This window comes from Mus caroli, unplaced genomic scaffold, assembly GCF_978045245.1.
Source record: "Mus caroli unplaced genomic scaffold, Mus_caroli_1 scaffold_2, whole genome shotgun sequence".
In the NCBI taxonomy this organism is placed as follows: Eukaryota; Metazoa; Chordata; class Mammalia; order Rodentia; family Muridae; genus Mus; species Mus caroli.
In genome coordinates, this window is record NW_028227257.1 from 15791379 (window position 1) to 15816009 (window position 24631).

At 51.5% G+C, this 24631-nt stretch overlaps 1 protein-coding gene across 2 annotated transcripts; it reads left to right on the forward strand.

Annotated features, from left to right (window-relative positions):
* Positions 1-999: 999 nt before the first annotated feature.
* Positions 1000-24546, forward strand: Ada (adenosine deaminase). 2 transcript variants are annotated; one of them, XM_085832491.1, is made up of 12 exons: positions 1000-1157; positions 13116-13177; positions 16032-16154; positions 18390-18533; positions 19126-19241; positions 20275-20402; positions 20954-21025; positions 21107-21208; positions 21432-21496; positions 23274-23403; positions 23715-23814; positions 24309-24546. In XM_085832491.1, exons 1-11 carry the CDS (start codon positions 1125-1127, stop codon positions 23796-23798), a joined length of 1059 nt encoding a protein of 352 aa, XP_085688617.1. In that variant the 5' UTR covers positions 1000-1124; the 3' UTR covers positions 23799-23814; positions 24309-24546. The 2 variants fall into 2 exon arrangements, with proteins under 2 accessions (XP_085688617.1, XP_021011168.1); XM_021155509.2 differs by having other exon boundaries at positions 24312-24546.
* Positions 24547-24631: the final 85 nt, after the last annotated feature.

Genomic DNA, 24631 nt, shown 5'->3' on the forward strand with positions numbered 1-24631 from the left:
TGAAACCACCGACAAACTTTCAGTGACATCTCTCCGAGCTTCCATCTCGCCTGCTAGCCTCAGCTCCCCTCTCCCCTTCCCATCCCCTCCCCCTTATTTGTAAGTTTGTTTGGTTTCAGATGAGAATTGCATCTCACCTAGTTCTGGGATGCCCTAGGCGTCCCACAGAGTCAGCATGGCCCACCCCAGGGGTGACAGAACTGAGATTTAAGAGTGCTTCCCTTGCTCCCCATTTCTCCTCCCTGATGCATATGTTGTTATTTATATGTTCTAGAAGTTGACCATAGTATGAAGTTTTCTGCAGCGTATTTTTTCTGCCCCCATTTCACTACTGTGAGCACACGTGCTGTGCTTTGTAGCTGAAACTGGCTTTATTGCTGCAGAAACCAGTCCACTGTATTTGCCCACAGCACTGATGTGAGCATTCTAAATACGTCTCGATACGTGGGCATATTTCTCCAGCGTAACTGCCCCAGGAGAGATGAACTGTGTGTTCCTGTCCACCCCCTGTCTCCAGCCACCCTGGAAGTCCTTTCGGACTTAGCTCTCAGGAGTCTCTCTCACACACAACCGTGTTCTCTGCATCCCACCCGCCTTCACCTGGTGAACTCCAGCAGTCGTAGCCGCTAAATCTCCCTAATTACACACTTCTTCTGCCTTGTGATTCTGCAACAAGTGGGTCTATCCCTCAGAATCCAGCCCACAAGGCTTCAGGACTGTGTGGTTCCAGCTTCAGCCTGCACAAAGTAGACGCCCAAGCAACACTGGAAGCCTCAGTACTGAAGGGGCCCGGGAAGGGGCAGGTGAGGACATTGGAGTCACGTCTTCAGGGGGCTCACCTGGGAGTTTCCTAGGTAGGGTGTAGCCAGCAGGGAAGGTCTGGGGTTCAGAATTCCGGGAAATGCGCGCCAGAGTTGCGGGCGGGGGGAGAGGGCGGGGCCGTGGCTCCGGAAGGCGGGGTCTCTCTGTGGGCGTAGCGTGGGCGGGACTGTGCCGGGGCAGTCCGGTAAAAAAGAGCGTGGCGGGCCGCGGTCTCTAAGAGCCATCGGGAAGCGACCCCGCCAGCGAGCCAACGCAGATCCAGAGAGCTTCGGCGGAGAGAACCCGGGTGCACGCTCGGAACCATGGCCCAGACGCCCGCATTCAACAAACCCAAAGTAAGCACCGAGGGGCTCCGTTGCCAGGGTTCTGTCCCGGGCTGTCCCGGGGCTTAGCGGGGCCCAGCCTTTGGCGCCTTTAACCTAGAAGCATGGAGTGGCGGGGGGACTCCCGCAGGCATCTCCCCTCGACCCAGGCCTTAGCTTGCTTCCGGGATGTCGAGCGAGAGACGATGTGGCAGGGAGTGTCCAGAACCTGGGGGTGTCTCTGGTCGGCCTTCGGGTTCGGCTGCTGTCTATGCGAACCTGGGAGTGCCTCCAGTCGGCCTTCGGGTTCGGCTGCTGCCTATGCCCTGTTCCCTGGAGGTCTCAGCCTCGCTGTCTACCAAATGGGCATCCAGTGCGGCGGGGCTGCGCAGCTGTGTGGGACTGGGCTAGGACCTGGGTGTCTGAGCCCCAGTAGAATGGGGCCCAGGGTCTCTAGCTGTTAAATGTTCAGTGTATGGCTTTATACTTAAGTGTTATGATTACTTTGTGGGCAACAGGTAACCTAGGTTTGTGGGTGCGCCCGTGGGAAAATCTATGATCCAAACCAGAAAAGGAAGGGATAGAGGCTTCAGGGTGCCAGGAGGAACCCCTACACATACTGACCGCTTGGCCATATGGGTTTATTTGGGGTGAAGTTTTAGCCCTTGACCCCAGAGGAGAACCCTTTATCTGTCTTTCCGAAAGCTGTGGCTTCTTGGAAACAGGGAGACTCCAGGTCCCCAAGGCCAGATTTGCAGCCCTTACAGATTCTGTCCAGCGAGGGATTCAACCCAGTAGTCAGCCAGGCAAATTGAACTGGTCAGCAGAGTGTGGGACTGAGAACTCAGGGGGAGGGATCAGAGACAGTCACCCTTAGACTTACCCCTCCAAGAAACAGATGCTGAGTGGGGGGGGAGGGGGGATTGGCAGACGTACAAATCCCGTGTGCATGTTGTGCCATATATGTGTGCATGGAGGGAACGGGAGGGAAGATGGGCAGTGGGCCTGTATCCCATGCACTTACCTTAGGGAACACACTCTGCCCCTCTAGCTAGAGGCTAGAAGGGCAGGGCAAGTCTTCCTACCCAACCAATGTCTGATGCACATCTTGTCTGGTGGCTCCTGACCACAGTTGGTGCTCTTAGACATCAAAGGCTGAGCTTTCTTTTGATGGTCTGAATTCTCCCTACCCTTGGTCAGGGGAACCACCTCTCCTGATGGGAACCTAAGAGAGTGACTAAAGGTGAGTGACAGGTTACACTTCTGTGGCACTTACCCTTTTGTAACAGCTCTTGGGGGATGGGGGGAGTGCCAATACATCATGAGCCCTGGTATTGTCATCTGACCCATGCTGGGATGTCATTCCTTCCCTCAGGGCTCTTAGACTCCACACCTGGAGAAAAGGACTGTTAGCATTGGTGTCTGGATGTTGGAAGGTGACGTCAGCAGGAAGGTAGCATGCTGGGCTGCTACCTCTGAGGTGGGGCAGGTCTCATGTCATGGTGAGGAAGAAATGCTGCTATGGTTGGCAGAGTGGGAAGGAACCACTGTGGTCAGCGCCTGGCCAGCCTGCATAACTGATGCTACCAGGGGCCCAGCATATAACACCATAACTACACACAGCTAGTGCCCTGACTTGATGAGGTAGCTGATGCTGTCTCCATGGATAGATGGGGAAGCAGGCACAGAGCGCTTAATTAGGATGTAGCCAAGCTGGGAGAGAAGCCCACATTGAGGGTCAGCTTCAGAATCCCATTCCCTAAGCCAGGCACCATAGTACAGAGCTGGAATTCCTATTATTTGGAAGGCTGAGACAGGAGGATTTTTGAGTTCCAGGCCTGAACTATATAGCAAGACCTTTGTTTTGGATGAAAGAACAAAACCTAGGAAGCAGAAATTCTATGTCCCCATCTTTCATGGGTGATCTCTGCAAACGCTTTAGGGATAAGATGATATCTACCTGAGCCTTTGCTGGGTTCTTTGGTTTCTCATGCCTACACCAGTTGGGACTGGGGCTTGGACAACTTCAAGGTGAGCAGATGAAATGGGCCAGCGTTTGTTTTTGTTTCTTATATGTGGTATGTGTGAGCTAAGGCACTCTGTAGGGACAGGCTTGAGTGTCAGATTTCACCCTCCAGCATGTTTGAGATACAGTGTCTTGGTTGTTCACCACTGGAACTCCAGGCTAGCTGCCTCGTGGGTTTCTAGGAATTCTGTCTCTGCCTCACATCTCACAGTGGGAGTGCTGGGGATGGCAAATGGCAGTTACCACGTCTGGCTTCTGTGTGGGCTGTGTGGATTTAAGTCAGATCCACACACTTGTGTTGCACGCTCTTTACCTGCTGAGCCTTCTCCCCAACCTTGCCCTTCAGATATAGATATACACGCAAGTCACCTGGCTCTAACTGTGACTGGGGAGGCTTGGGTGGCACTGAGATACTGTTGTCATGCCCTGCCAGCAATGTAAAACTGCTGGTCCATCAGCCTGCGTGGAGAAGAAAGACCCCTGCTTTGACTGGGTGCTGGCTTCTTTAGTACTTGCTGCACACTGAAGAAGATGGTGTGTGTGTGTGTGTGTGATATGTACATGTGCATGCATGACCCAGTAACCCTTATCACTCTGTGCCCACTTGAAGCAGGACTAGAAAATCCCATGGTTCCAGTTGCTGCTGTATGTAAAGATGCATGCTGACCTCCTGCCTCTGGCTGAGGCTCTTTGGAGTTGTTGTGAGTACCAGGAACCTTTAACAGTCATTCACAGAATTGTGAATGACTGAGAATGACTGAGCAGGCAGCTGTCTGCATCCCATTCACAAGTGGAGTTGTCCAAGGACTAGAGAGGAAAAAGGCTTGCTCAAAGCAACACTCTCTGTGCACTTCTATGCAGGTTCATAGATAGCATGAGTCCAGTGAATCTTTGCTTTCTCAGACTTTTGAGGTTTGTTCTGTACCAAGTGTAGTTCTAGCTGATTTGTGTGAGTTAAGATGCCAGGGACCAGCCTCGGCTGCAGGCAGGGTCTGGAGAAGGGTGGATGGATGCAAGAGCAGCAAGGGGAAGGATCAGACATGGGATGTGGGGGACAGGACAGAGGGAAAGCACACATCACATCTCACTGTGGCTTCTCCTACGCCAACAACTTTTGTCTCTTTCAGGCTTTATTTATACATTAAAAAATACAGAAATTTTATTTGTTGATTACACAACTTTTCAAAATACATTTTCTTGTAAAGTTTTCCTTGATTACATAAGAATATTGAAAGAGGAACAAAGAGAACAAACAGAAAATTTATGAGAACTAAAAAAATTAATATTAAGATCAAATCAATTTTCTTTAAATGCAGTATCTTCTTCCTTAAGATTGGTGTCATGCTGGGCGTGGTGGCCCATGCCTTTAATCCTAGCACTCGGGAGGCAGAGGCAGGCGGATTTCTGAGTTCGAGGCCAGCCTGGTCTACAGAGTGAGTTCCAGGACAGTCAGGGCTACACAGAGAAACCCTGTCTCGGAAATAAATAAATAAATAAATAAACCAAGATTGGTGTCATAACGCCTTGCAGTGACAGAAGTGCTAGACAGGCTGGCTCTATTTGAATTTGATTCTATTTCAGTTTGGCATAAGATTAATAGTTCAAAAGTTATGTCCTACTACCTATTATATCAAGCTTGGCTTTGTGCAAGAGTTCAGTATCTAACCCTTACTTAATTCTTCCGTTCCTTCTTCTATATTTCTTTTATATTTGGCATAAGACCACTGTCCTTTTTCATTGGTTCTTAAACTATTCTGCAGCCCCTTGGCTGAAGCAAGGACAGTCTATCAGGAAAGTTCTGGCCTGACAAGTCTGTTCAGGAAGTAGGCGGTTCACAGAGGATGTCTTCCTGTGTCTCTGTCATGAACCTTCGTTTCAATACAGTTTCTATCTGTTACACTTGGTCAAGAACAGCAGAACATCAGGATTCCGAAGCCTGCTTGCTTTTGCCTTCAGGAAGGTACAAAGGCTTCATAAACTTGCATGACCAAAATCTCTTCCTATGCATACAAGTTCCTACTTTCTAAAGCTGAATATTAAAAACCTAGCAATTCAATTACAGCTGGTCGGCTTCTAAAATGTCCCTAAGTTTTTCATTCTTGTTTACACTAGCTTTCTGCTATCCCAGGTCTAGCCTTCGGAGAGAGGCCTTTAACAGTAAGAAACAGAAGACTAGCAAAAGGTGTGCAGCGAATATCCATCAAGGGCAGTGAAGGGTCAGTCCAGACTGTCCAAGCACCGGAACTTTGTCAAACAAAGCCTCCAGGATGGTTAGCATCACCATTAAGTCACATTTCATTCACACTAGCCTTTGGGATAGATCCTGCTATCCTCATTTACTTAGGAGGAAACTGACTCAGAACTTGCCAAAGGAGCATGGCCAGAAAGCAGCTGAGCTGGCCTGCAACTCAGACTGCCCTAAAACTGAAGTTGGTGCTATCAACTGCTTTGCTAATTCATCTTTCATTTTCTTTTTGTTAGAAAAAAGGGGGGGTAAGTGGGGGGGGTAGGAAGATGTTACAGAGCAAGGAGTCAGAATCTGCACCTTGGCCTTCAGACAGATCAGGGTAGAGCCCCCTGCTTCTCAGCTTCACAGCATCAAGTCCTCAGGCACACCCTGAAGCTCAGCTTCCTTCCACAAGCCAGGACAGAGAAACAACTGTTCAGGGCATTGGGGAAAAGCTACACACCCATAGCTTCTGCTACAGTGCCTGATGGGTAGCACAGGCTCTCAAGTGCGTGCTTCCTTCCGGAGGTTGCAATAAGTGCTTCCTGGACTCCGGGACACCCTCATTTCGTATCTTACGAGACAAAGCCCCAGGTGCACCTCTTTGGATTCTTGATGTCTCTCATTTACCAGAGCCACCTGTTCTACCCCCGGGTGAGAGCAGCTCACCCGTTTTGACTCATGTGGCAGTTGTTGGGGAGGGGACAGAAGGAGATTTGGTTTCATAGAAGCCTTTGTTTGACAGAAGCAGAATGAAGGGCCAGAAAGGGGAAGGGGAAAGAGGTCTGTGGTTACACAGGAAGGCAGGGAAGCCAGCCAGACCCCATCCAGGGAGGCAGTCCTGCAAACTGAGAGGATTGTTCATCTGCCTAGCTGTCCTGTGGTGGAACCCCCTTAGGGTTAGGGAAGGCAGCACAGTGGGATAGCCTTGAATAAGGGGAACCTCAAAATGAGGTTAAATGCTATATTTACCACGAGGCTAAGGATATGGGTGAGCCATGCCCCCGAGTGCCCGTAGGGCTGTGTATACCTGTACCCAGCTCACAGACACCACATGTGGGCCTGCTTAGGATGGGTATGCCGCTGGCAGCTGCTGCCTCTAGAGACCAGCACCTCCCTGGTCGCATTTCCCCATCATCTGCTTAGCACCTTGCATTGCAGGATGTGGGAACATATTGCCGTGGGAGTGGGGGGCCTTCCAACTCCAACTTTAGGGTCATACAAGTCTCTGGCTATGGCATTCATTACTTTGTAATACTGTTGTGACTTAAGGCAAGTTCCTTTTGAGCCTTGGTCTTATCACCTATAAAGTGGGGGTAAATGGGCTGAATTTCTAGACTGCTGAGTCAGCCATAAGACTTCTCCCAAATGGAGATACTTCTTACTGACTTGGGGACTTCTGGGATAGCTCATGAATAGCCATGGAGAGCTCAGCCAGGCCCTAAGGTTTCAGGAAACACAGAGGCTGTTTGGTTCCTTCCAGTCTACTTAGAGCTATAGGAACCCAGAAAGGGCAGAGCTTAGAGGGCTTCCTGAAGGAGGTGGTGCTGAGACAGCTTCTTGGCCCAAGGCTGCCTTGTTTGATGGCTTCATCTTAAAAGCTAGCTGAGAGGCCCTTCCTAGGGCATGAGTACTGACCCCTGCCCCACTCAAGCCCTTGCCAGGAGCAGAGCTAGGAAGGTGGGACTGGGGCTTGCTCTGTGGGCATCTGTGGCTCCTCTGTGATCTGGCTGTAGTGCTCAGGGTCTGGCTTCTCTGCCCACCCAGGGTCTCTACCACAGCTGCCATTGCTGCCATTGAGCCTGGGGTGAGGGAGAGGGTAAATCAGTGACACTCGGCAGAAGCAGAGCACATTTGACACAGCAGGGTGACACAGACAGGTCCCTGCTCTCAGAGAGGCAAAAGTGGGTTGAAAACAGAACAGGGAGCAGGTGTGGCCACACCCTTAATCCCAGAGCAGAGAGACAGGTCAGCCTGGTCTACACAGTGAGTTTGAGAACAGCTAAGGCTAGAGAGACCCTCTCTCAAAAATACATACATACATAGAAACGGAAGTGGGGGAGGAAAAAAAAGAACAGGGTTGTGTGTTTTAGAGGTCTGGAAGCATGGGACACACTGTCCTATTGGGACAAGCCCCCTCTAGGCCTGAACCAGCTATGGAAGCCTGTGACCAAGGAATCTGAGATTTAGCTCCCTGACCTGGTTCTGTCCCAACATGTCTTGTGACCTGGTGTGACCTGGAATGCTGGGGGTTGTGACTGTGCTTCTCCGTCCCTCACCTATGTGGCTGACGCCTCTCGGTGCTTCCCCAGTTCCTGGACACAGTAATTATCTGTTAGTTACTAAGCTGTTTCCTGTCCCCAGCAGCAGTGGGAGGGCTTCCTGCTATTCTGACAGATAATGGGCAACTATGAGCCAGGCTTGCAGAGTGAGACGATGGAGAGATGCATGATACTCCTCTCCAGGAGGTCAGGAGGCTGGACGGAGGCTTGGCGCCAGGGTCAGGGTGGTGCTGTGGCCATGAACTAGACCTGGCCTTAGAGGCAGAAAGACTTGGGCCCTGCCTGGAGGTCAGGAGGCTGGACAGAGGCTTGGTGCCAGGGTCAGGGTGGTGCTGTGGCCATGAACTAGACCTGGCCTTAGAGGCAGAAAGACTTGGGCCCTGCCTTTCCTGTACTGCAGTGGCCCTCAACCTCCCTAATGCTGTGACCCTTTAATACTCGTGTTGTGGTGACCCCCAGCCATACCATTATTTTCATTGTTACTTCATAACTAATTGTGTTACTGTTATGAATTGTAATATAAGTATATGACGTGCAGGATAGCTGATATGGGACCCCTGTGGGAGTCTTGACCCATTGGCTGAGAACCGATGATCTCCTGCCAGTCTGTGCAGGCCTGGGGAGGTCCTTAAACAGCTCTAAGCTTTGCTCGCAAATCCAGTTGCAATAGCAACTAGGTCTAAGGTGACCCTTGCCTAGTGATGAAGAGAGACTCAGATGGAGGGTCTAATGACAGCTAGGGCTCTGAACGCCTCAGCACCGTTGCCATAGAATTCCTCTTGTCTGCATGAGGCCGGCAGGAGCTCAAGAGCAGACTGACTGATCCTGAATCTTTAGAGATTCCTTTGAGCCTCAGTTTTCTCTTGTGTAAAATGGGTGTGGAATCCTTGCCTTCAAGGAGACAATACATACTCACACAATAGACACTCAAATGTTAAACTTCCTATCTGTTCCTTTTCCCAGAATATGACCAGGAGAACAGGCTTGTACCTCAAAGCTTGGCCCCCCTTGGTCATCTGGGGTGGTAGGTTGGCTTCTCAATGGCGGCTTTCTGGAATGTTCACTGTCTAAAATACAGGCTGGCTGTGGAGATGGCCCAGGCTTCTGCTTCCTTCACCCCTCAGCCTGCTCCATATGGCATTTTCTGTGGAGCATGGTGGGCAGTTGGACCCAGAAGGACCATTGCTCCAGCCTGCTTCTCTGAGACCCTCCTCTGGGAACTGTCATGTGTTGGACTCCTCCTGCTTGCCAAGCACCTACTGGGTGCACAGTGTGGCACACTCTGTGCAGGAGCTGGCTCTCATCTGGACACATTAGCAGTCCTCTGTGGAGGTTAACTCCCAGCCTGTTCTCCACCCTGGAAGCCAAAGAAAGCTTTTAAAAGGTGTCTCCCCTATTTGAAAATATTTTTGTTGAAAATCCATCTCTGTGAGCCATTACTGGCAGGCCTCCTGATTCCAACACTTGGTAACTCCTGGATCCATGCTTCTCTCTAGCCTCCTCTGCCCTAGGAGGTCTCCTTTGAACCAGCCTTCCCAACATACATTCTATATGGTACCCCTTGATGTCTTATTCTCTTTACTGTGTGGTTCTGGATTCTGTGTGTCATTGGAGCCTGGGACTCAAACCTCAGGAGTGCTCTTGTTCTGCTAAGCAGGACAGGACAGAACAGTCCAAGAGGGCATGGATGCTTCTAGAGCTGGCTCACTGGCTGTCTGCCTAGAGCTTCCCAGAGCCATTCTGCTCACAATGGTCTCCTGGGGCCTGGCAGGTAGAGCAGTCACACCCTGACTATTGTCACAGCTACACTACAGCAGGGAGCAGTGTGGAGGCATCTCATCTTGACTTGTGCTTTCCCCAGAGCGACCTTACAGACCCCTGACACCCACTGATGAAGACACAGGGCCCAGACACCCTGCCCTGACCCAATGTCCAATCTCCCAGCTCACAGACCGGAACCGCTATGACCCACATCTTCTCCCCGCGTCCCCCTGAGCTAACTGTTGGCCGTTCAGAAGCATGGTTCATAGGAGAACTATCAAGATTTTCCCCTCTTCCTTTCTTATCCGTGTTGTTTCCTAGCCTGCCCTGGCTCAGGCCTCTGGCACAGGGCTCCAGGCCACTTTTCTTAACCTTGAGTGCATAAGAAAAACAAACAACAACAACAAAAAATTTTAAAAAACAGAACAGGGCTGAGGGTGTGACTTAGCAGAGGGCCAGGCCTGCTCAAGGGCCTAGCTTCCATCCCTAGCACCCCCAAAATTACAGAAGCACACAGTTGTGCCTGAACACACCCAGAGGGCTGAGGCAGGTCTAACCCCAGTTGAAGTCCAGACATCAACTTTCCAATACTACCGGTGTCCTGAAGGGTTCTTCCAGCCTGCGTTCTTAGACTAAGGGACACCGATCTGACCTCCTAGCCTCGACCTCTGGCTATATGAGATTCCCGTGGTGGCTGCAATAGGTGACCACATTCTAAAACACACTGGGCTCCATCCCTAGAACCACGAAGACCAAATAAAGGCAGTTACTACATGACTTGCTCCCAACCCACACTCTGCCGTTCTGCAGGCCACAAGTCTAAAATCAAAGTGCCAGGCAGGGCCTTGCTCACCCTACAAGCTCAGTGGGTCAGACCTTTGCTTCTCTGTCCTCTGGTAGTGTCAGGCACTCTGGGCTTGTGGCCTCGAAGCTCCTATCTCTGCCTCTGTGGTCACATAGCTGCTGCTTTTTCTGAGCACCAGATCTTCTCTGCCTCTGCTACTAGGACAAGAGAGTACATTCAGGGCCTGCCCAGAGGGTCTAGGATAGGTTTTTCCAAGATTGTGATTGACTCCATGTGCTACCATCTAAGATAGTGGATGACTCCATGTGTTACCGTCTAAAGTCCTTGCTACTGGTCCTAGGGCTTGAGATGTGATTCCAGGGTCCCATGGTTGGCCCAAGGTTCTGACCCAGGGAGGCTACTGCTTCTCGTTGATAAGCCACCAGGACTGGCCTCTATATGCTGTGTCCTCCTATCTCTGGTCTCTATTCTCCAGACCCTGCCTCCCTAGCACTAAGTGCTGGCTTAAGCCAGGGCCTGGTCCTAGACCCCAGCCTCAAACTCTTATCTGTGGTAGCTTCTCTCAGCCTACTTCTCTCGAGGTACCTTAAGCTGGCCTCTCTGTGCTCTCAGCAGAAAACCCATCTTTCTGTGGTCATGCAACCCTTCCGGATGGTTCTTCCCTACTGTGCTCAGTCTCAGCGTTTCCCTTCCTCCCATACACCCCCACTTTCCCCTGTCGCAGGGCTTCTGCGCAGACCGTTCTCTCCATGGACTATTCTTCTGCCCCGCCTCCTCACCTTCACCTGCCTAGATGGTTCCTTTGCACCACTCAGTGCTTGGTTTGGATTTTCTAGGAGTCCGTTTGCTGCCTGGCTGGACTGTGAGTTCATGGCACAGTTAGTGTTTCCTGTGGGAGTATCTTGGTTCATAACTATACATTTTTTCATGTGTCTTTAGTTTGTCCCTTGCTGGACTGTGTGTGCAGAAGGAACAAGGCTTTGTCCCTCTTGCTTGCTCCTGTAGCCCCAGCAACAAGCAAGGGCTTCACTATTTTTCCTCAAATGAAAAGCTCCTAAGTGCTGGGTGTGGTGGCTCATGCCCACAGTCCTGACACCTGGCAGGCTAATGCCGGTGAATTGCAAGTTTGAGGCCAGCCTGAGCTAATAATGAATCTCAGGCCTGCCTGGGCTACATAGTGAGTACGATCATGTCTCAGAAAACAATTTGAGAGATAAACAATCAGGAAGACCAAGGGTCATCCTTGGCTATTATAGTGAATTTAATGCTAGCCTGAACTACATGATACTATAGTTTAAGTGATAAATGGCACGATTTTACCTATTGCCATATGCCTAGAGCTTTGTGACTGACCATCCCCGTGACCCCTGTTCATAAAGACCTAGAGGATGGTATACTGTTCTTCCCCAGGTGACATGAGAACCCAGAGGCACAGAGTGAAATACTGGAGTGATCTGGTTACTCTAAGGTTTTGCCAGCTAGAGGCTTTGGCACCTCTGGCCCCTGTTGCCCTGGCCCTGGTTTCTCTTGCTGGAAGCAGGCTCAGTGACAGTTCCTGGGCGGCTGTCCCTTGGACCAGAAGCTCCCAAATGCTCCTCCTTCCAGCCAGGTCTGCCAACTTTCTTATCTCAGCCACCAATTTCCAGAAATGGCCCCACCCTGGCAAACACCACTACTGGGTCTCCCTTAGTCCAGGAAGTTTCCCCCAAGACTTGGATCAGGCAGATGACAAAGTCCCTTAATGTAATAGCTGTTAAAAACACCATCTCCCAGAGACACTAACTGCTTCCTTTGGGCCACACCTCCCCACATTCACTGTTTAAAATCTCTGTCAGGGTTTTTGTACAAGAGCGAGCTATCCCACACTGTTGGCACTTAGGCCATCTGAGATCAGCTGTACAAATGTAGATCTGTAGTCTAGACACATGGACTCTACAGAGCCCCTGCTTGTGGCCTCAGCTTTGTGAACAAGGTGTCACACATAGGACTGGGCAAATAAGGGATGGTCACCAAGACCCTTTCTAGAGGATCAGAAAGACTTAGTTGTCAATATGCTGTCTGATAAGATGGGCCTGACTAGAACCTGTTTGTGAAACAGAGCCTGGTATTTATATTTGCATTTACTTTGCAGTGCTAAAGTTGGAGCACAGGGCCTTGCACATGCAAATGTGACGTATGCCCCACCGGAGTCTTTTATTTCGGTGTGTGTTTGTGAGCACGTGTGCGTGTGAGTGCAGGTATGAGTGAGCGTGTCCATATGTGCCTGCATGTGGAGGCTAGAGGTCAGCATCAGGTGTCACTCAAGTGCCACCCACCTTATTTTTTGAGACAGGGTCTCACACAGGGATCTGGGGACTTGTTGATTAGGCTAAATTGTTTGGCTAGTGAACCCCAAGGACCCCCCATCTGCCCTCCTCTGGAATTACAGGTGTGCAGCCCCACACTTTATGTGACTGCTGCCTGAGCTCAGCTTGTACAGCAAGTACCGAGCTATCTCCCAAGGCCCCTGAGCCTGTGAGTCTGCAGTTGGCTCTTTCTGTTAAACTCAAGAGCTGACTGAGTGAAGTCACCTACGGTAGTGGCTCTGATGTGGTGGTGGCTGGCCCCCACTGAGACCGTGGCTGGCCTTGTGACTTGCTGTGTAACTTAGGACAAGGCGCTTAAACCTCTCTGAACCCCAGAAGCCCAAGCTGTGAACCACATGGCACCTTGACTGCCCCCAAAGCGCACTCATGTGAGCTTAGGCGAAAGCCTGTGTATGAAGAGTTTAAGTGTACTGATTAAGGTCCAGGAAAAGGGTGACTTCTGAGGAGCTCCTCGGGATCTGTGGTGGCTTCTGAGGTGTCCTCTGGCTCTTCGGTATCTCATGCTCTTTTTCTGTCCCTTGCAGGTAGAGTTACACGTCCACCTGGATGGAGCTATCAAGCCAGAAACCATCTTATACTTTGGCAAGTAAGTCCAAGGACAACAACAGACCTTTCCAGGATTACATAATGTGTACAGCTCTTCTTGGGGGCCCCTGGAGATTCCCAGGGCTCTCTTCGTTCCCTGTGGGAGGCAAGCCAGTCCTTGATGGAAGATGGTGATGCTCTGGAGTCTTTCCACTCCAGCCCCCATAGGTTGAGGTGGGAAGGGAGCATCCTTCCTCTCGGGCGGTCAGGAAAAGTGAGCCCCTCCCCCCAGCATCTTCACTCATGCTGTTAAGCATTCTGTGTAGACTGGAAGGACCCAGCTGTCTCCCACTGTCTCCAGTGTCTAGCCTCGACTCTGCCTCTGTCCCATGCGACAGCCTCGCAGGTGTCCAGGTGCTACTTGGGAATTTGTCTCCCAACTTTTGAGCTTAGCTCCCAAGTCCCTGGAGAGTTCTGCTAGACATCTTTCCTCCGTGTTGTTCTTCCACAGCCTTTTCGTTCCCTGGGTCATGGTGTGCTTTGCCTTGGCTGTGCTACACTAAGTTAGTGACTCCTTCCCACAGTGAGGTAGGCAGTTTTCTTGCCTGGCCCGATCCTCTTTGTAGATAGGAAGATGGAGTGATGGCAGCCAAAGGCTTCCTTCGGAGCATAGGGCGGGTTTTATAGTTCAGGACTCTGACAGAGTCCCAGCTACTCTCACCAATGAAACCAGCGATTTCTATGAGATCAGCCATGAGAAGTGAGAGGCTCGGGACAGATTCGCTTGCCCCGTAAAGGTCACTCCCAGATGTTAGTATGGGTATCTATGGCTCTAGTGTCAGGGGGACGCCTCTGGCCTTACCTCTGGGTGGCCTTTGGTCATTTGGCTGGCCGATATCGCCCCAGGGCCTCTCTGAGCTCACTTGGGTGGGACACTGAGATGGGTTCCAGGCAGGCATTATTAAAGGGTCAAGGAAGGCTAATGTATTAGCCAGGTCATGGAGATGTGGGCAGCCAGGCTAGGGTGGAGTGAAAGAGCAACACGTGGGGAGTGGGGGCTGCTGAGATTTTTCTAGCCTCAGTGGCCCCCACAGGGGAGGAGGAGGCTCCCCTGGAATATTCAGGCAGCAGAGAAGAGGCCATGGCCTGCGGTGTCCAAGCCAGTGTCCCATTCTTGGTGACTGCGTTGTCAACCATCCCGTCTTCCTCCAGTTCCCTGGCTTCTGCTCTCTCTCCATGGTGCCTCTTACCTCCTTCCCAGGCCCTTTACCACCCTGTGGGCTCTCTCTAAAGCACACTGAGGATCCAGCCACCCTCTGTTGCCGTCGTTGTAGAACTCTGAGCCACCACTGTCCCTTCTCTTGTCTATCTGCAGTCTGTCTCCAGGTGCCTACCCAGCATCCTCTGGGCTTTAGGGCTGCAGGTCTGACCATTGTCTCTAAACACAGTTACCAGTGTGCCCCTCTGAAGGCTCCCCAGGATCACCATGGCTGGATGTGGCTATAGGAGGGTGACTTTGAGGCAGTCTGGCCCGCAGCAAAAAGTTTAATCTGGAGGGACCAGGTGGATATTGAGAACCTCCCTCTTTGTGCCAGGACCATAGCAGAGGGAGGTACTGTATTCCCACAGTGCATGATGGGAACCTAGCAGGACTGGTGAGGATTCATGACTCACAAGCTGGAACAGGGAGACATGGGTGTCTCCTACTGGAAAGTTCCAGGAACATGGGCTTATTTTATTTTATTTCATTGTGGTGCTGGGAATGGAACCCAGTGCCTCTGCATGCTATGAAGCTACAGTCTAAGCCCCTCAATAGCTTACACACACACACACACACACACACACACACACACCCAATAATAACAACAATAGTGATGATAACATAGAAGAAACCAAGGCCTAGAGGGACCCAATGGGCTGGATCTGAATCACAGTGGGCGGAGACCGCAGTGCATGCGCAGAAGGAGGAAGCCTTCCCAAGTTCACACCAGCTTCTGTAGTCCATGGGGAGGCAGAGACCCTGATGCAGGAAGAAGACTCCAAGGCAGAGGTGGTGGTGCTGGATTGGGGCGGGGTGGGAGAGGAGTGTGTGTGAGTGTGGGGGGGGGGAGACAGTCCTGAGCTGAGTGGCCCACACAGCAGGCATAGGTGTAGGCTGGGTGGGGCAGGCTACTGTGATATGCCAGCCAGGAGAGAAAAGGGAAAGGTCCTGCTACCAGCTCCCGTCCCGGGAATTATGATGCTGCACAGTAGCTATTGTGTCTGATAGCTTCTGTCTGGGCATATGTCCAACTGCCTCTGCCTGCCCCTGGACCTGATGAGGAAGTCATGGGCTTGCCACGGTACTCACCCTGTTAGTCCCTTGAGATGAAGTGACTTGTTTCTGGCTATTCCACCCCAAATGCATTTAACCCTGGAAGTCAAGCAGAGCTGGGCCTGGTTGTTCTTGGATGGGAGATGAGTGACCTTTTTTTTTTTTTTTTTTTTTTTCATGACTTCTGGTTAGAAGTGTTTGGCGGTGGGGGGAGCTCTGTTCTGTTCTCTATGCCTTGGAGTTTGGAGTCTGCATCCATCCCATGGGAGATGGAAGGGATCCCCTGTTTCTCACTGGGGCTACCAGTCTGTTCCATGCTGCCCTGGGAGGCCAGGCTGGATCCTGCCCTGGCATCTCACTGTTTTCATTTGTTTGTTTTTGTTTTTAAATGTATGTATTTTTAAAAATTCATTTTATGTGTTGAGAGTGTTTTGCCTACAAGTATATGTGGAACACACACATGCCTGATGCCAGCAAAGGAGGCCTGAAGGCATTGGATCCCCTGGAACTGGAGTTACAGCTGGTCATGGGCCTCCATGTGGGTTTCGTCTTCTGCAAGAACAGCCAGTGTGCTCTGAACCACCCTTGACTTTATTTTTAGGAAGAGAGGCATCGCCCTCCCGGCAGATACAGTGGAGGAGCTGCGCAACATTATCGGCATGGACAAGCCCCTCTCGCTCCCAGGCTTCCTGGCCAAGTTTGACTACTACATGCCTGTGATTGCGTAAGTTGCCCCCCAACCCTTGTGCCCCATGGCAGCATCCATCCCTGTAACCAAGGTCAGGCCTGAGCTGCTGCTGTACAAGGCACTCTGCACCTCTAACCCTGCTTCTTACCATAGTGCGCACATGAGCCGACCTCTCCTGTGCCTTTGGGCTCCTGATCTCATCCCGTCCAGAGGTGGCTTCTGTCTCAGGGCAGAGGAGGCTCTGCTTGCTGAAGCCCTGTGCTGGCCGGGTTATCTAGGATGTCCTGTTCAGAACTCACTGCTCTTTAGACCCATGCCACCATTCCAGATCTCATAGAAAGAGCCCTAGTCTTAAGGTAAACTGAGGCATGGGTGCAGAACAGGGAAGGGCCTAAGCCAGGTCCCTCATTCCCCAGGCTAGAGCTTTGGATGGGAGACCCTGGAGTGGGACATGGAAGCGGAGTTGGGTCTTTCTTTGATATCTTGAGTCACTGGGTGAGTAAAGACCATTACTAGTCTGTGAGAAGGCCCAGGAATGGTCACTAGAGAGTGCCAGAGAAAGGACTCATGACTGGAAATCTAAGCCAGCCTTCTGACCCAAATAAACCAACCTTTCTCCACATCTCTCAGAGCAAACACCAAAACCCACAGGACAGGTGTACAAGCCCTACAACTTTGAGCTCCTGCTTTCATGGGTGCTGACTCCTCCCCCACCCCACCCCACCCCCACCCCTACCTCAGATCCTCTGTCCCTGTTCTCTCAACCTGCACCACTGTTCTCTAAAAGCCCACGGTTTGGCTTCTGCACGTGGGGTCTTTCTGGCCGTGCTGTGGCAGGTCACATGGCCTCCTAGCTTTACCTGTATCGGTAGCATTCCTATATCACAGATTGTATGTTTTCCCCCTATTTACACCTGGCTTCCCTGTCACGAGGCAATGGAAAGGCAGGGATCCTAGCTCCTGTTCACTGTGTAGTAGGACTCTTGGCCCAGCATGAGAGCTCAATACCCACTTGAAGGACAGATCAGACTCTAGATAGCTATGTGAGAGCTGTGGGGGGCTGGAGCTGGGAAAGACAGTGAGCAAGCTCCCCACTATGGCAGAGCTGAGACCCGATCCTCCCTCACCCATGGAACCCACTCCTAGGAATGACTCCACTGCCTCAGAGACAGGCCCTCTCTTCTCCCCCAAGGGCTGTTGGGGGCACTTGCTTGCCTTCTCTACTCTGGAGGGAGTCCTAACTAGGCCCATCCACTAGCGTTTGATCACTGCCCACAGAGGCCTTCACAGGTAACTTGTGCCTTCCTTGCTCATGGAGTCCACACTCGGCAGCAACAGCAACTAAAACCCTTCCGGCCTGTGTCTGATCACTTCTTGGCCTTTTGGCTGAGACCAAGGGTAGCATTTGTCTGCCTGTCCAACTGCTGGCCTGGGTGAGGTTTCGGATGCTCCCTTCCCTTACAGTAACCCTTATCAAAGGGTAATTGACTAGCCAGGATCACACAGACTTCATAGTGAGTCCATGACTGGAGACCAAGTCCTCCCACCCCAGCGTCCCTCTGGATTCACCATTTAGCTTCCCTGCCAGCCTTCCGTCTATTATTCATCTAATATATGGCTACTGTGTCCTAGGCACTTCCCTTGGCTGAGGTATCACAGCCATGACAAGATAGACGAAAAGATCCTTGTCTCATAGGAGCCAAGGGGAGATGTGATATAGCCCCTAAAAAAAGCATGTGGTATCTAATGTCAAGTGGGGATTGAGGCATGGGGAAAGGCTGCTGAGGGAAGGTGGTTTGAGGAGGCCTGGGCAGAGGGCCTTAAGCTGGCATTAGGTGGGGGCAGGCAGAGTGCAGGAGGCTGGAGCAAAGGGAAGACCACAACCCAAAGTCCTGAGGTGGGAGGGACAAGCTCAAGGGTCCTTGGCCAGAGGAAGACTGTGCAATGCAGCACAAGGCGCTAAGGAAGCTGGTGACTGTGACATTTGGGCTGGTATGGAGTTAGAGCTATACACCTGGCAGGCATAGGGGCTCAGAAGAGAGGAAGAATGTGCTTTGGTTTCTCTTTCTCTCTCTCTCTCTCTCTCTCTCTCTCTCTCTCTCTCTCTCTCTCACACACACACACACACACACACACCGTTTTTTTTTAATCACTCTCACTGCTTTGTGGAGAGTGGAATACTTTGGGACAAACTGGTCGACATGCCTCGTTGGCTACTAGAGCTCCCAAGGAGCTGAGGAAGGTTGCCAACCTGTGTTCTTCCCTTCCCAGGGGCTGCAGAGAGGCCATCAAGAGGATCGCCTACGAGTTTGTGGAGATGAAGGCAAAGGAGGGCGTGGTCTATGTGGAAGTGCGCTATAGCCCACACCTGCTGGCCAATTCCAAGGTGGACCCAATCCCCTGGAACCAGACTGAGTGAGTGACACCACTGGAGGGGGCTGTGCTGAGCGGGGCTCTGAGCTGAGGATGGAGTGCTTAGAGCCCTGGCCTGGTCCATGGACTCAGAGCGACTCAGCTCAGTCCTAAGCACACAATCCCTATTCCTCTGCTTGAGGCTGTGTCTCTCCCCTAAGTGAATACTAGCTAGCTGCCATGACTCTGCCTGGCTTAGCCAGTGACTTCTAAAGTCATTTGCTCAATGAATGAGTCTGGCCCGTTGTGGACTTCTGGTCGACCCCTTGCACCTTTAAGTCTCTTGAACCCCCTATTCCTTCCCTCTGAGCCATGATTCTGATACACCACATGGGAAGTGGGAATTGAACAGGCCCAAATTCAATCACCTCTCCATCTAGAAATAGGAAGGGCTGTGTGACATCACCACACTGGGATCTGGCGATGCCCCGACAGCTCTAAGGAAGTGGACCACTGCATAAGGGCTTGAAATCATGCCCGTGTGTCTCCTTGGATGACATAATCCAGGGCAAGGCTGTTCCTCCCTGCTCTAGTTCCATGGCTGCCCATGGCCTTCCCTTGGCCTAAAGTCCTCCCTCTTCCTCTCTCCACACAGAGGGGACATCACCCCTGATGACGTTGTGGATCTTGTGAACCAGGGCCTGCAGGAGGGAGAGCAAGCATTCGGCATCAAGGTCCGGTCCATTCTGTGCTGCATGCGCCACCAGCCCAGTGAGTACTGCCGCACCCTGCTGGCTGCCTGGCCTAGGACAAGGCTGGACCGACTATCCCGGTGTCCCCCACCTTGTATTTCTAGAGTTTTCTAAAAAACATCTGTGAACTTTTGGTGACTCTGGTGAGTCTCCTTAACAGGAAATCTGGGAAATCTGGGACTTGACAGCCACGTGACCCACAGGAAGCTCACAGCCAAAGGAACCTAAACAATAGGGAAACGTGTAATACCATCTAAGACTCGTGGTCTGGCCCTGCCTTATCTGGGCCATAAAGACTCTTGATGGGTCTGATTTCTGAGGTATCCAGGGGTCCTCCCCCACTACCGGTCAAGCCTCCAAGGCTCAACCTGCAGAGCCCTTTCTGTGACCCAGGGCAGGTCACATCACCCCTCGTGAGCTCTTTCACACAGTGTCTGGTGATGGTCACACTCACTTCTTGCCCCCACCCTAAGGATTAGTGGGAACCAAAGCCCCGGGCTGATGTTAGGTTACAGGGTCTGTTATAATAGGGCATGGCCTGTCTGTCTCTTCGTTAACCCTCAGTGTAGCCTGGGGACTGAACTCAGGTCATCAGGCTTAGGGCTTTAACTGCTGAGCCATCTTGATGGCTCACATCATAATAACTGTATGGGGCTCCTAATATAAAAGTGCATGATGCATTAGAAATAAACGAATATTCCCATGAATTATATTCTAGGCTAAATGTTAGGCTCTGATTTCCTCTCTTCTCAGTGGGGTAAGTCTGCCACGGGAGTTGGTAAGCACCACTGGACTAGCCTGTCCATCACTTACTGAACTCAGCCCACGTCAGCAGACACTCGCCATGACCCTGTGCAGTGGTTGGTGGTGTCCCTCTGGGAAAGGGCACTCTGAGGCATGGGTGAGGGGGACACAGCAGTCAGGATATGAAGACAAGACACTGGATCTTATATCTTCTCTGGCCTCAGATGAGGAATTAAGGCAGCCAGTGGGTGGCTGGAAAGCCCTACTCCATCCCTGTTTGATGTGGCCCCGTTGGACCTCTCTTGCAGGCTGGTCCCTTGAGGTGTTGGAGCTGTGCAAGAAGTACAATCAGAAGACCGTGGTGGCTATGGACTTGGCTGGGGATGAGACCATTGAAGGAAGTAGCCTCTTCCCAGGCCACGTGGAAGCCTATGAGGTGGGCCTGAGAAGGGGAGGGTGGCCCTGGGGGCCTTGGGTAGTAAGCTTGGGGTCTTCTGAATCCTTAGGTATGTCTTGGTTGGGGCTCAGGACTTAAAACAGGATATTACCTAAAGCCCCACTAGGTGTTGGGAGAGTTATGTTTGAGTCTGCATCTGCCTATGTATTCCTGTGTGACCTTGGACAGGGCTGCTTTTTATCTGGACCTCATTGCCTTGATTCTAAACTTCTTGTTAGGCCTTGGTCATGTTAAGTTGGCTTTCTTGAGCTCCGCCCTAAAGCAGTGTAATAGCATTTGCTTTGGACTATTGGACAATGTGTTTAAACCCTTCAAACAGCATCAGGGCATAGAAGTTACAGAGTAAAACATTTCCACTCTACTCCTGACTTGGGAAACTAGACCACACTGTCCTGTACACTTCTTCAAGTAGCCTAGCCTGATTCTGGGGACAGTGACACTTGCCAAAAGTCAGACCCCTAAATGTGGCAGAGACAGAGCTCGCTAGGGTCCTCTCAGAGCCACACCCAACCTGTCTCTTCCCCTTCCAGGGCGCAGTAAAGAATGGCATTCATCGGACCGTCCACGCTGGCGAGGTGGGCTCTCCTGAGGTTGTGCGCGAGGTAAGGAGCCAGTGACCCCGGGCCTCCTCTTCCTGATTCTGTTCCTGCCCCTGGACTCACCTCCTCTCTGCTTCTCCACAGGCTGTGGACATCCTCAAGACAGAGAGGGTGGGACATGGTTACCACACCATCGAGGATGAAGCCCTCTACAACAGGCTACTGAAAGAAAACATGCACTTTGAGGTGAGACTCCAAGACAGAGAGAGAGAGAGCTCTGGCTACCCTGTGCCTTTCAGACAGAGGCAGGACAGGCAGGCTGAGTGGGAGTGGCCACATGGTGAAGGTTTCGTGGGGCTTGAGGCAATGAAGCACTAAAGCTATTCAGAATAGTACCTCAGCAGGTGGCTCAGCCCTGACCAGTCTGGCCCCGGGCCCACTGTGCCAGCCACACACCTGCCCCTTGCAGGTCTGCCCCTGGTCCAGCTACCTCACAGGCGCCTGGGATCCCAAAACGACGCATGCGGTTGTTCGGTGAGATCTGGTTCCTGGGACCCATTTGGTTTTGATCTGGAAAGGAAGGGGAGGGGATGGGGACCTGACCATCCTGGTTCTTAGTCATGAAGTCACTCTGACTGGCTGGGAAGCAGGCATTGCTGTCCTTGTCCAACAACTGAGGACCGTGAAGCTCAGATGTGCCAACCTGACTCCTCACCCACTGACTAGCAGAGCTGGGCCCATCGGCCATGAGTGTCTACCTTCTTGTTACTCGACTCTGTCTTTTGGGCTGCGGGAAGATGCGCCTCATCTGTCTGGATGTTCGCTCTTATTGATGCTGCCGGGTGTCCCCTGAAGGCCAGCTTGAAAGCTTTTCCCTAGAGCACCTTGCCCATGCTACCTGACTTCCATCAGCAACTAAAAACAAGGCCTTCCTGGCCAATGACCTTATCAGGCTTCAGGAGGAGAACAAAGCTGTCTTTTCCCAAGGCAGGATAGAGGTGGCAAGGACTTGGGCTACCAATGGCCAGGACAGCACTGGTCTGTCAGCTACGCTTACACAGATGGAAGGACTGTGCTCTTATAACAAGAGGCTCGTGAGCTTTCTTAGTGCATGGCGCCCGTGGAACGGCTCAATGGCCACTCTAGGAGGCACACACGTCTATTGCACACAGGCTGGGGAAGGGTCGAATCATCTGCTCAAATGCAAAGGTTGAAGAACAAAGACTCTGGGAGATGGTGGATCAAGATGAGGAGGGAAGAGAACCTGTAACAGTGACATTAGTGACAGGCAGAAACAGAAGGAAAGCCAAAGACGTGTCAACGTGCCCAGGGCTGGGAGACACCTCAGTGGATAAGGGAGCTTGCTGTGCAAGCATGAGACCAGGGTTCAGACTGCTAGCACCCACATAAAAAGCCAGGCATGGTGATGCACACCTGTGACCTTAGCACTAGTGAGGTGAGTGGAGACAGGAGGATTGCTGGCCTCAAAATAGTGAGCTTCAGGTTCCATGAGAGACCCTACCTCAAAGAAGTAAGGTGAGGCCTGTCAGAGAAAGACACCCAATGTCTTCCTCCAGCTCCGTGCACCCCTGAACACACACAAAAAACCACAAAAACAAAAGTTTCAAATGACTTTTTAAAAAAAGTATGGGGTCAGAGATATCCAGGAATAATGCTTTGAGAAAAGTCAAGCGTCAAATTCTGGGACTGGTGAGATGGCTCAGTAGGTAAAGATGCGTTCCTCGAAGCGTGACAGCCTGAGTTTGATCCCAGGAACCTATATGGTAGAAACAGGAAACCGACTGCCATAAATTGTCCTTTGACCTCCAAGCTCATGCCCCATGGCATGCTTAAATAAATAAGAATTTGAAAGCGTTGAAAACTGCTCTCCAAGCAAGGAAGGTTGGAGCTGCCAGAAACCAGTCAAGTTCAACAAGATGGAGGGCAGGGTTGTGCCAGGAAGTTTCCATGCTGTGTTGGAAGAGCCTTGTGGCAAGGGACTGAGGACTGACTAGGAGAGGAGGGTAGGATGCTAGCCATGCTCCAGGACTGAGAGGGGGAAGGCTAGAGAGCATGGTAGCTTAAGGCTGTCACCGGCTCCCTGTCTGTCACCTCAGGCTATTCTGCCTCTGCCTCTGAGCTGGCTTTTCCCAGAGTTTTATAAATGTTTCCTCTTTAATACGAGAATGCAACCCTTTGTGTTGTCTAAGGTTGTATAAAGATGGAAGAGGGAGATAGTGGACCGGCAGTGATGGTTCTTGGAGTGAAGAGGCTCTCTCTCTCTTTTCTTCCTGCCTGGCCCCTCCCCCAGCTTCAAGGATGATAAGGCCAACTACTCACTCAACACAGATGACCCCCTCATCTTCAAGTCCACCCTAGACACTGACTACCAGATGACCAAGAAAGACATGGGCTTCACTGAGGAGGAGTTCAAACGACTGGTAAGTATGTGTGAGCTGTGAGCCTGACACTGGCCCAGGTGTGTGTGCTCATGCGTGTGTGTGTGTGTGTGTGTGTGTGTGTGTGTGTGTGTGTGTGTGTGCGCGCGCACATACACATGTGAGTGCAATGTATTGTGTGGATTGCCTAGAACCTCTGGAGACCAAGAATGGGTTGCCCTGACATGCCAAGCTCAGCCTAGTACCAAAAGCCTTCCACAGAGATGCCTGTGCCCCCCACCATGATGCCCCTTGCCCTGGCTGACAGGGCTGCTCCCTTCTTTGTCCTCTGACTCCATGTTTCCCCCTTCTAGAACATCAACGCAGCGAAGTCAAGCTTCCTCCCAGAGGAAGAGAAGAAAGAACTTCTGGAACGGCTCTACAGAGAATACCAGTAGCCACCACAGGCTGACGGTACGCTTCTGCAGGGCGCAATAACCACCCCACCACACTGTCCCCCCTTAACTCTGTGCAGGGTTTGTGGCAGAAGTCCTTGGGCGGGAGCACACCTCTGCAGGGTTGCAGCCACCACCCTATGCTGTCCCTCCACAACTTTCTGTGTGGCTTGTAGCAGGAGTCTTTTCCAGAGTCAGGACAGCCCTGAAAATAAAGGGAGACTGGCTTCTGGGCACAGTGCTCAGCTTCTTGTCAGGGTGGCTATCTCCTGATCATTATGTCAGGATAGGCTCAGGCAGCCTGGAGTGCGACCTGAACAGCAGTTGGCCCAGTCCCAGTTCCATGAGTCCCTTTATTTCCTTATGGCCTTGGCAAGCCACACATTCCCTTGCTTGAAGTCCATCTTGCTGTCTATGGAAGGAAATTATGACTCTCTGGCCTGGATTTCTGTGCTTTCTACCATGCCTTATATGTTATGAGATCTGACCTTTCTATTTCTCTGATTTGACCAGCAGGGCAGGTCCCCTGAAGATGGCAAGGCCACTTCTCTGAGCCTCATCCTGTGGATAAAGTCTTTACAACTCTGACATACTGACCTTCATTCCTCCCAGACCTTGGAGAGGCCAGGTCTGTCCTTTGATTGGATATCCTGGCGAGGTCCCAGGGGCCTTGACAATCATGCACATGAATTGAAAACCTTCCTTCTAAAGCTAAAATTATGGTGTTCAATAAAGCAGCTGGTGACTGGTATCTTGCAGCACATGGTGAATATGGTCTCGGGGCTGCTGACTAGGATGGCAAGAAAGGAGAAGCCCTGGGCCCTACACTGAGTATC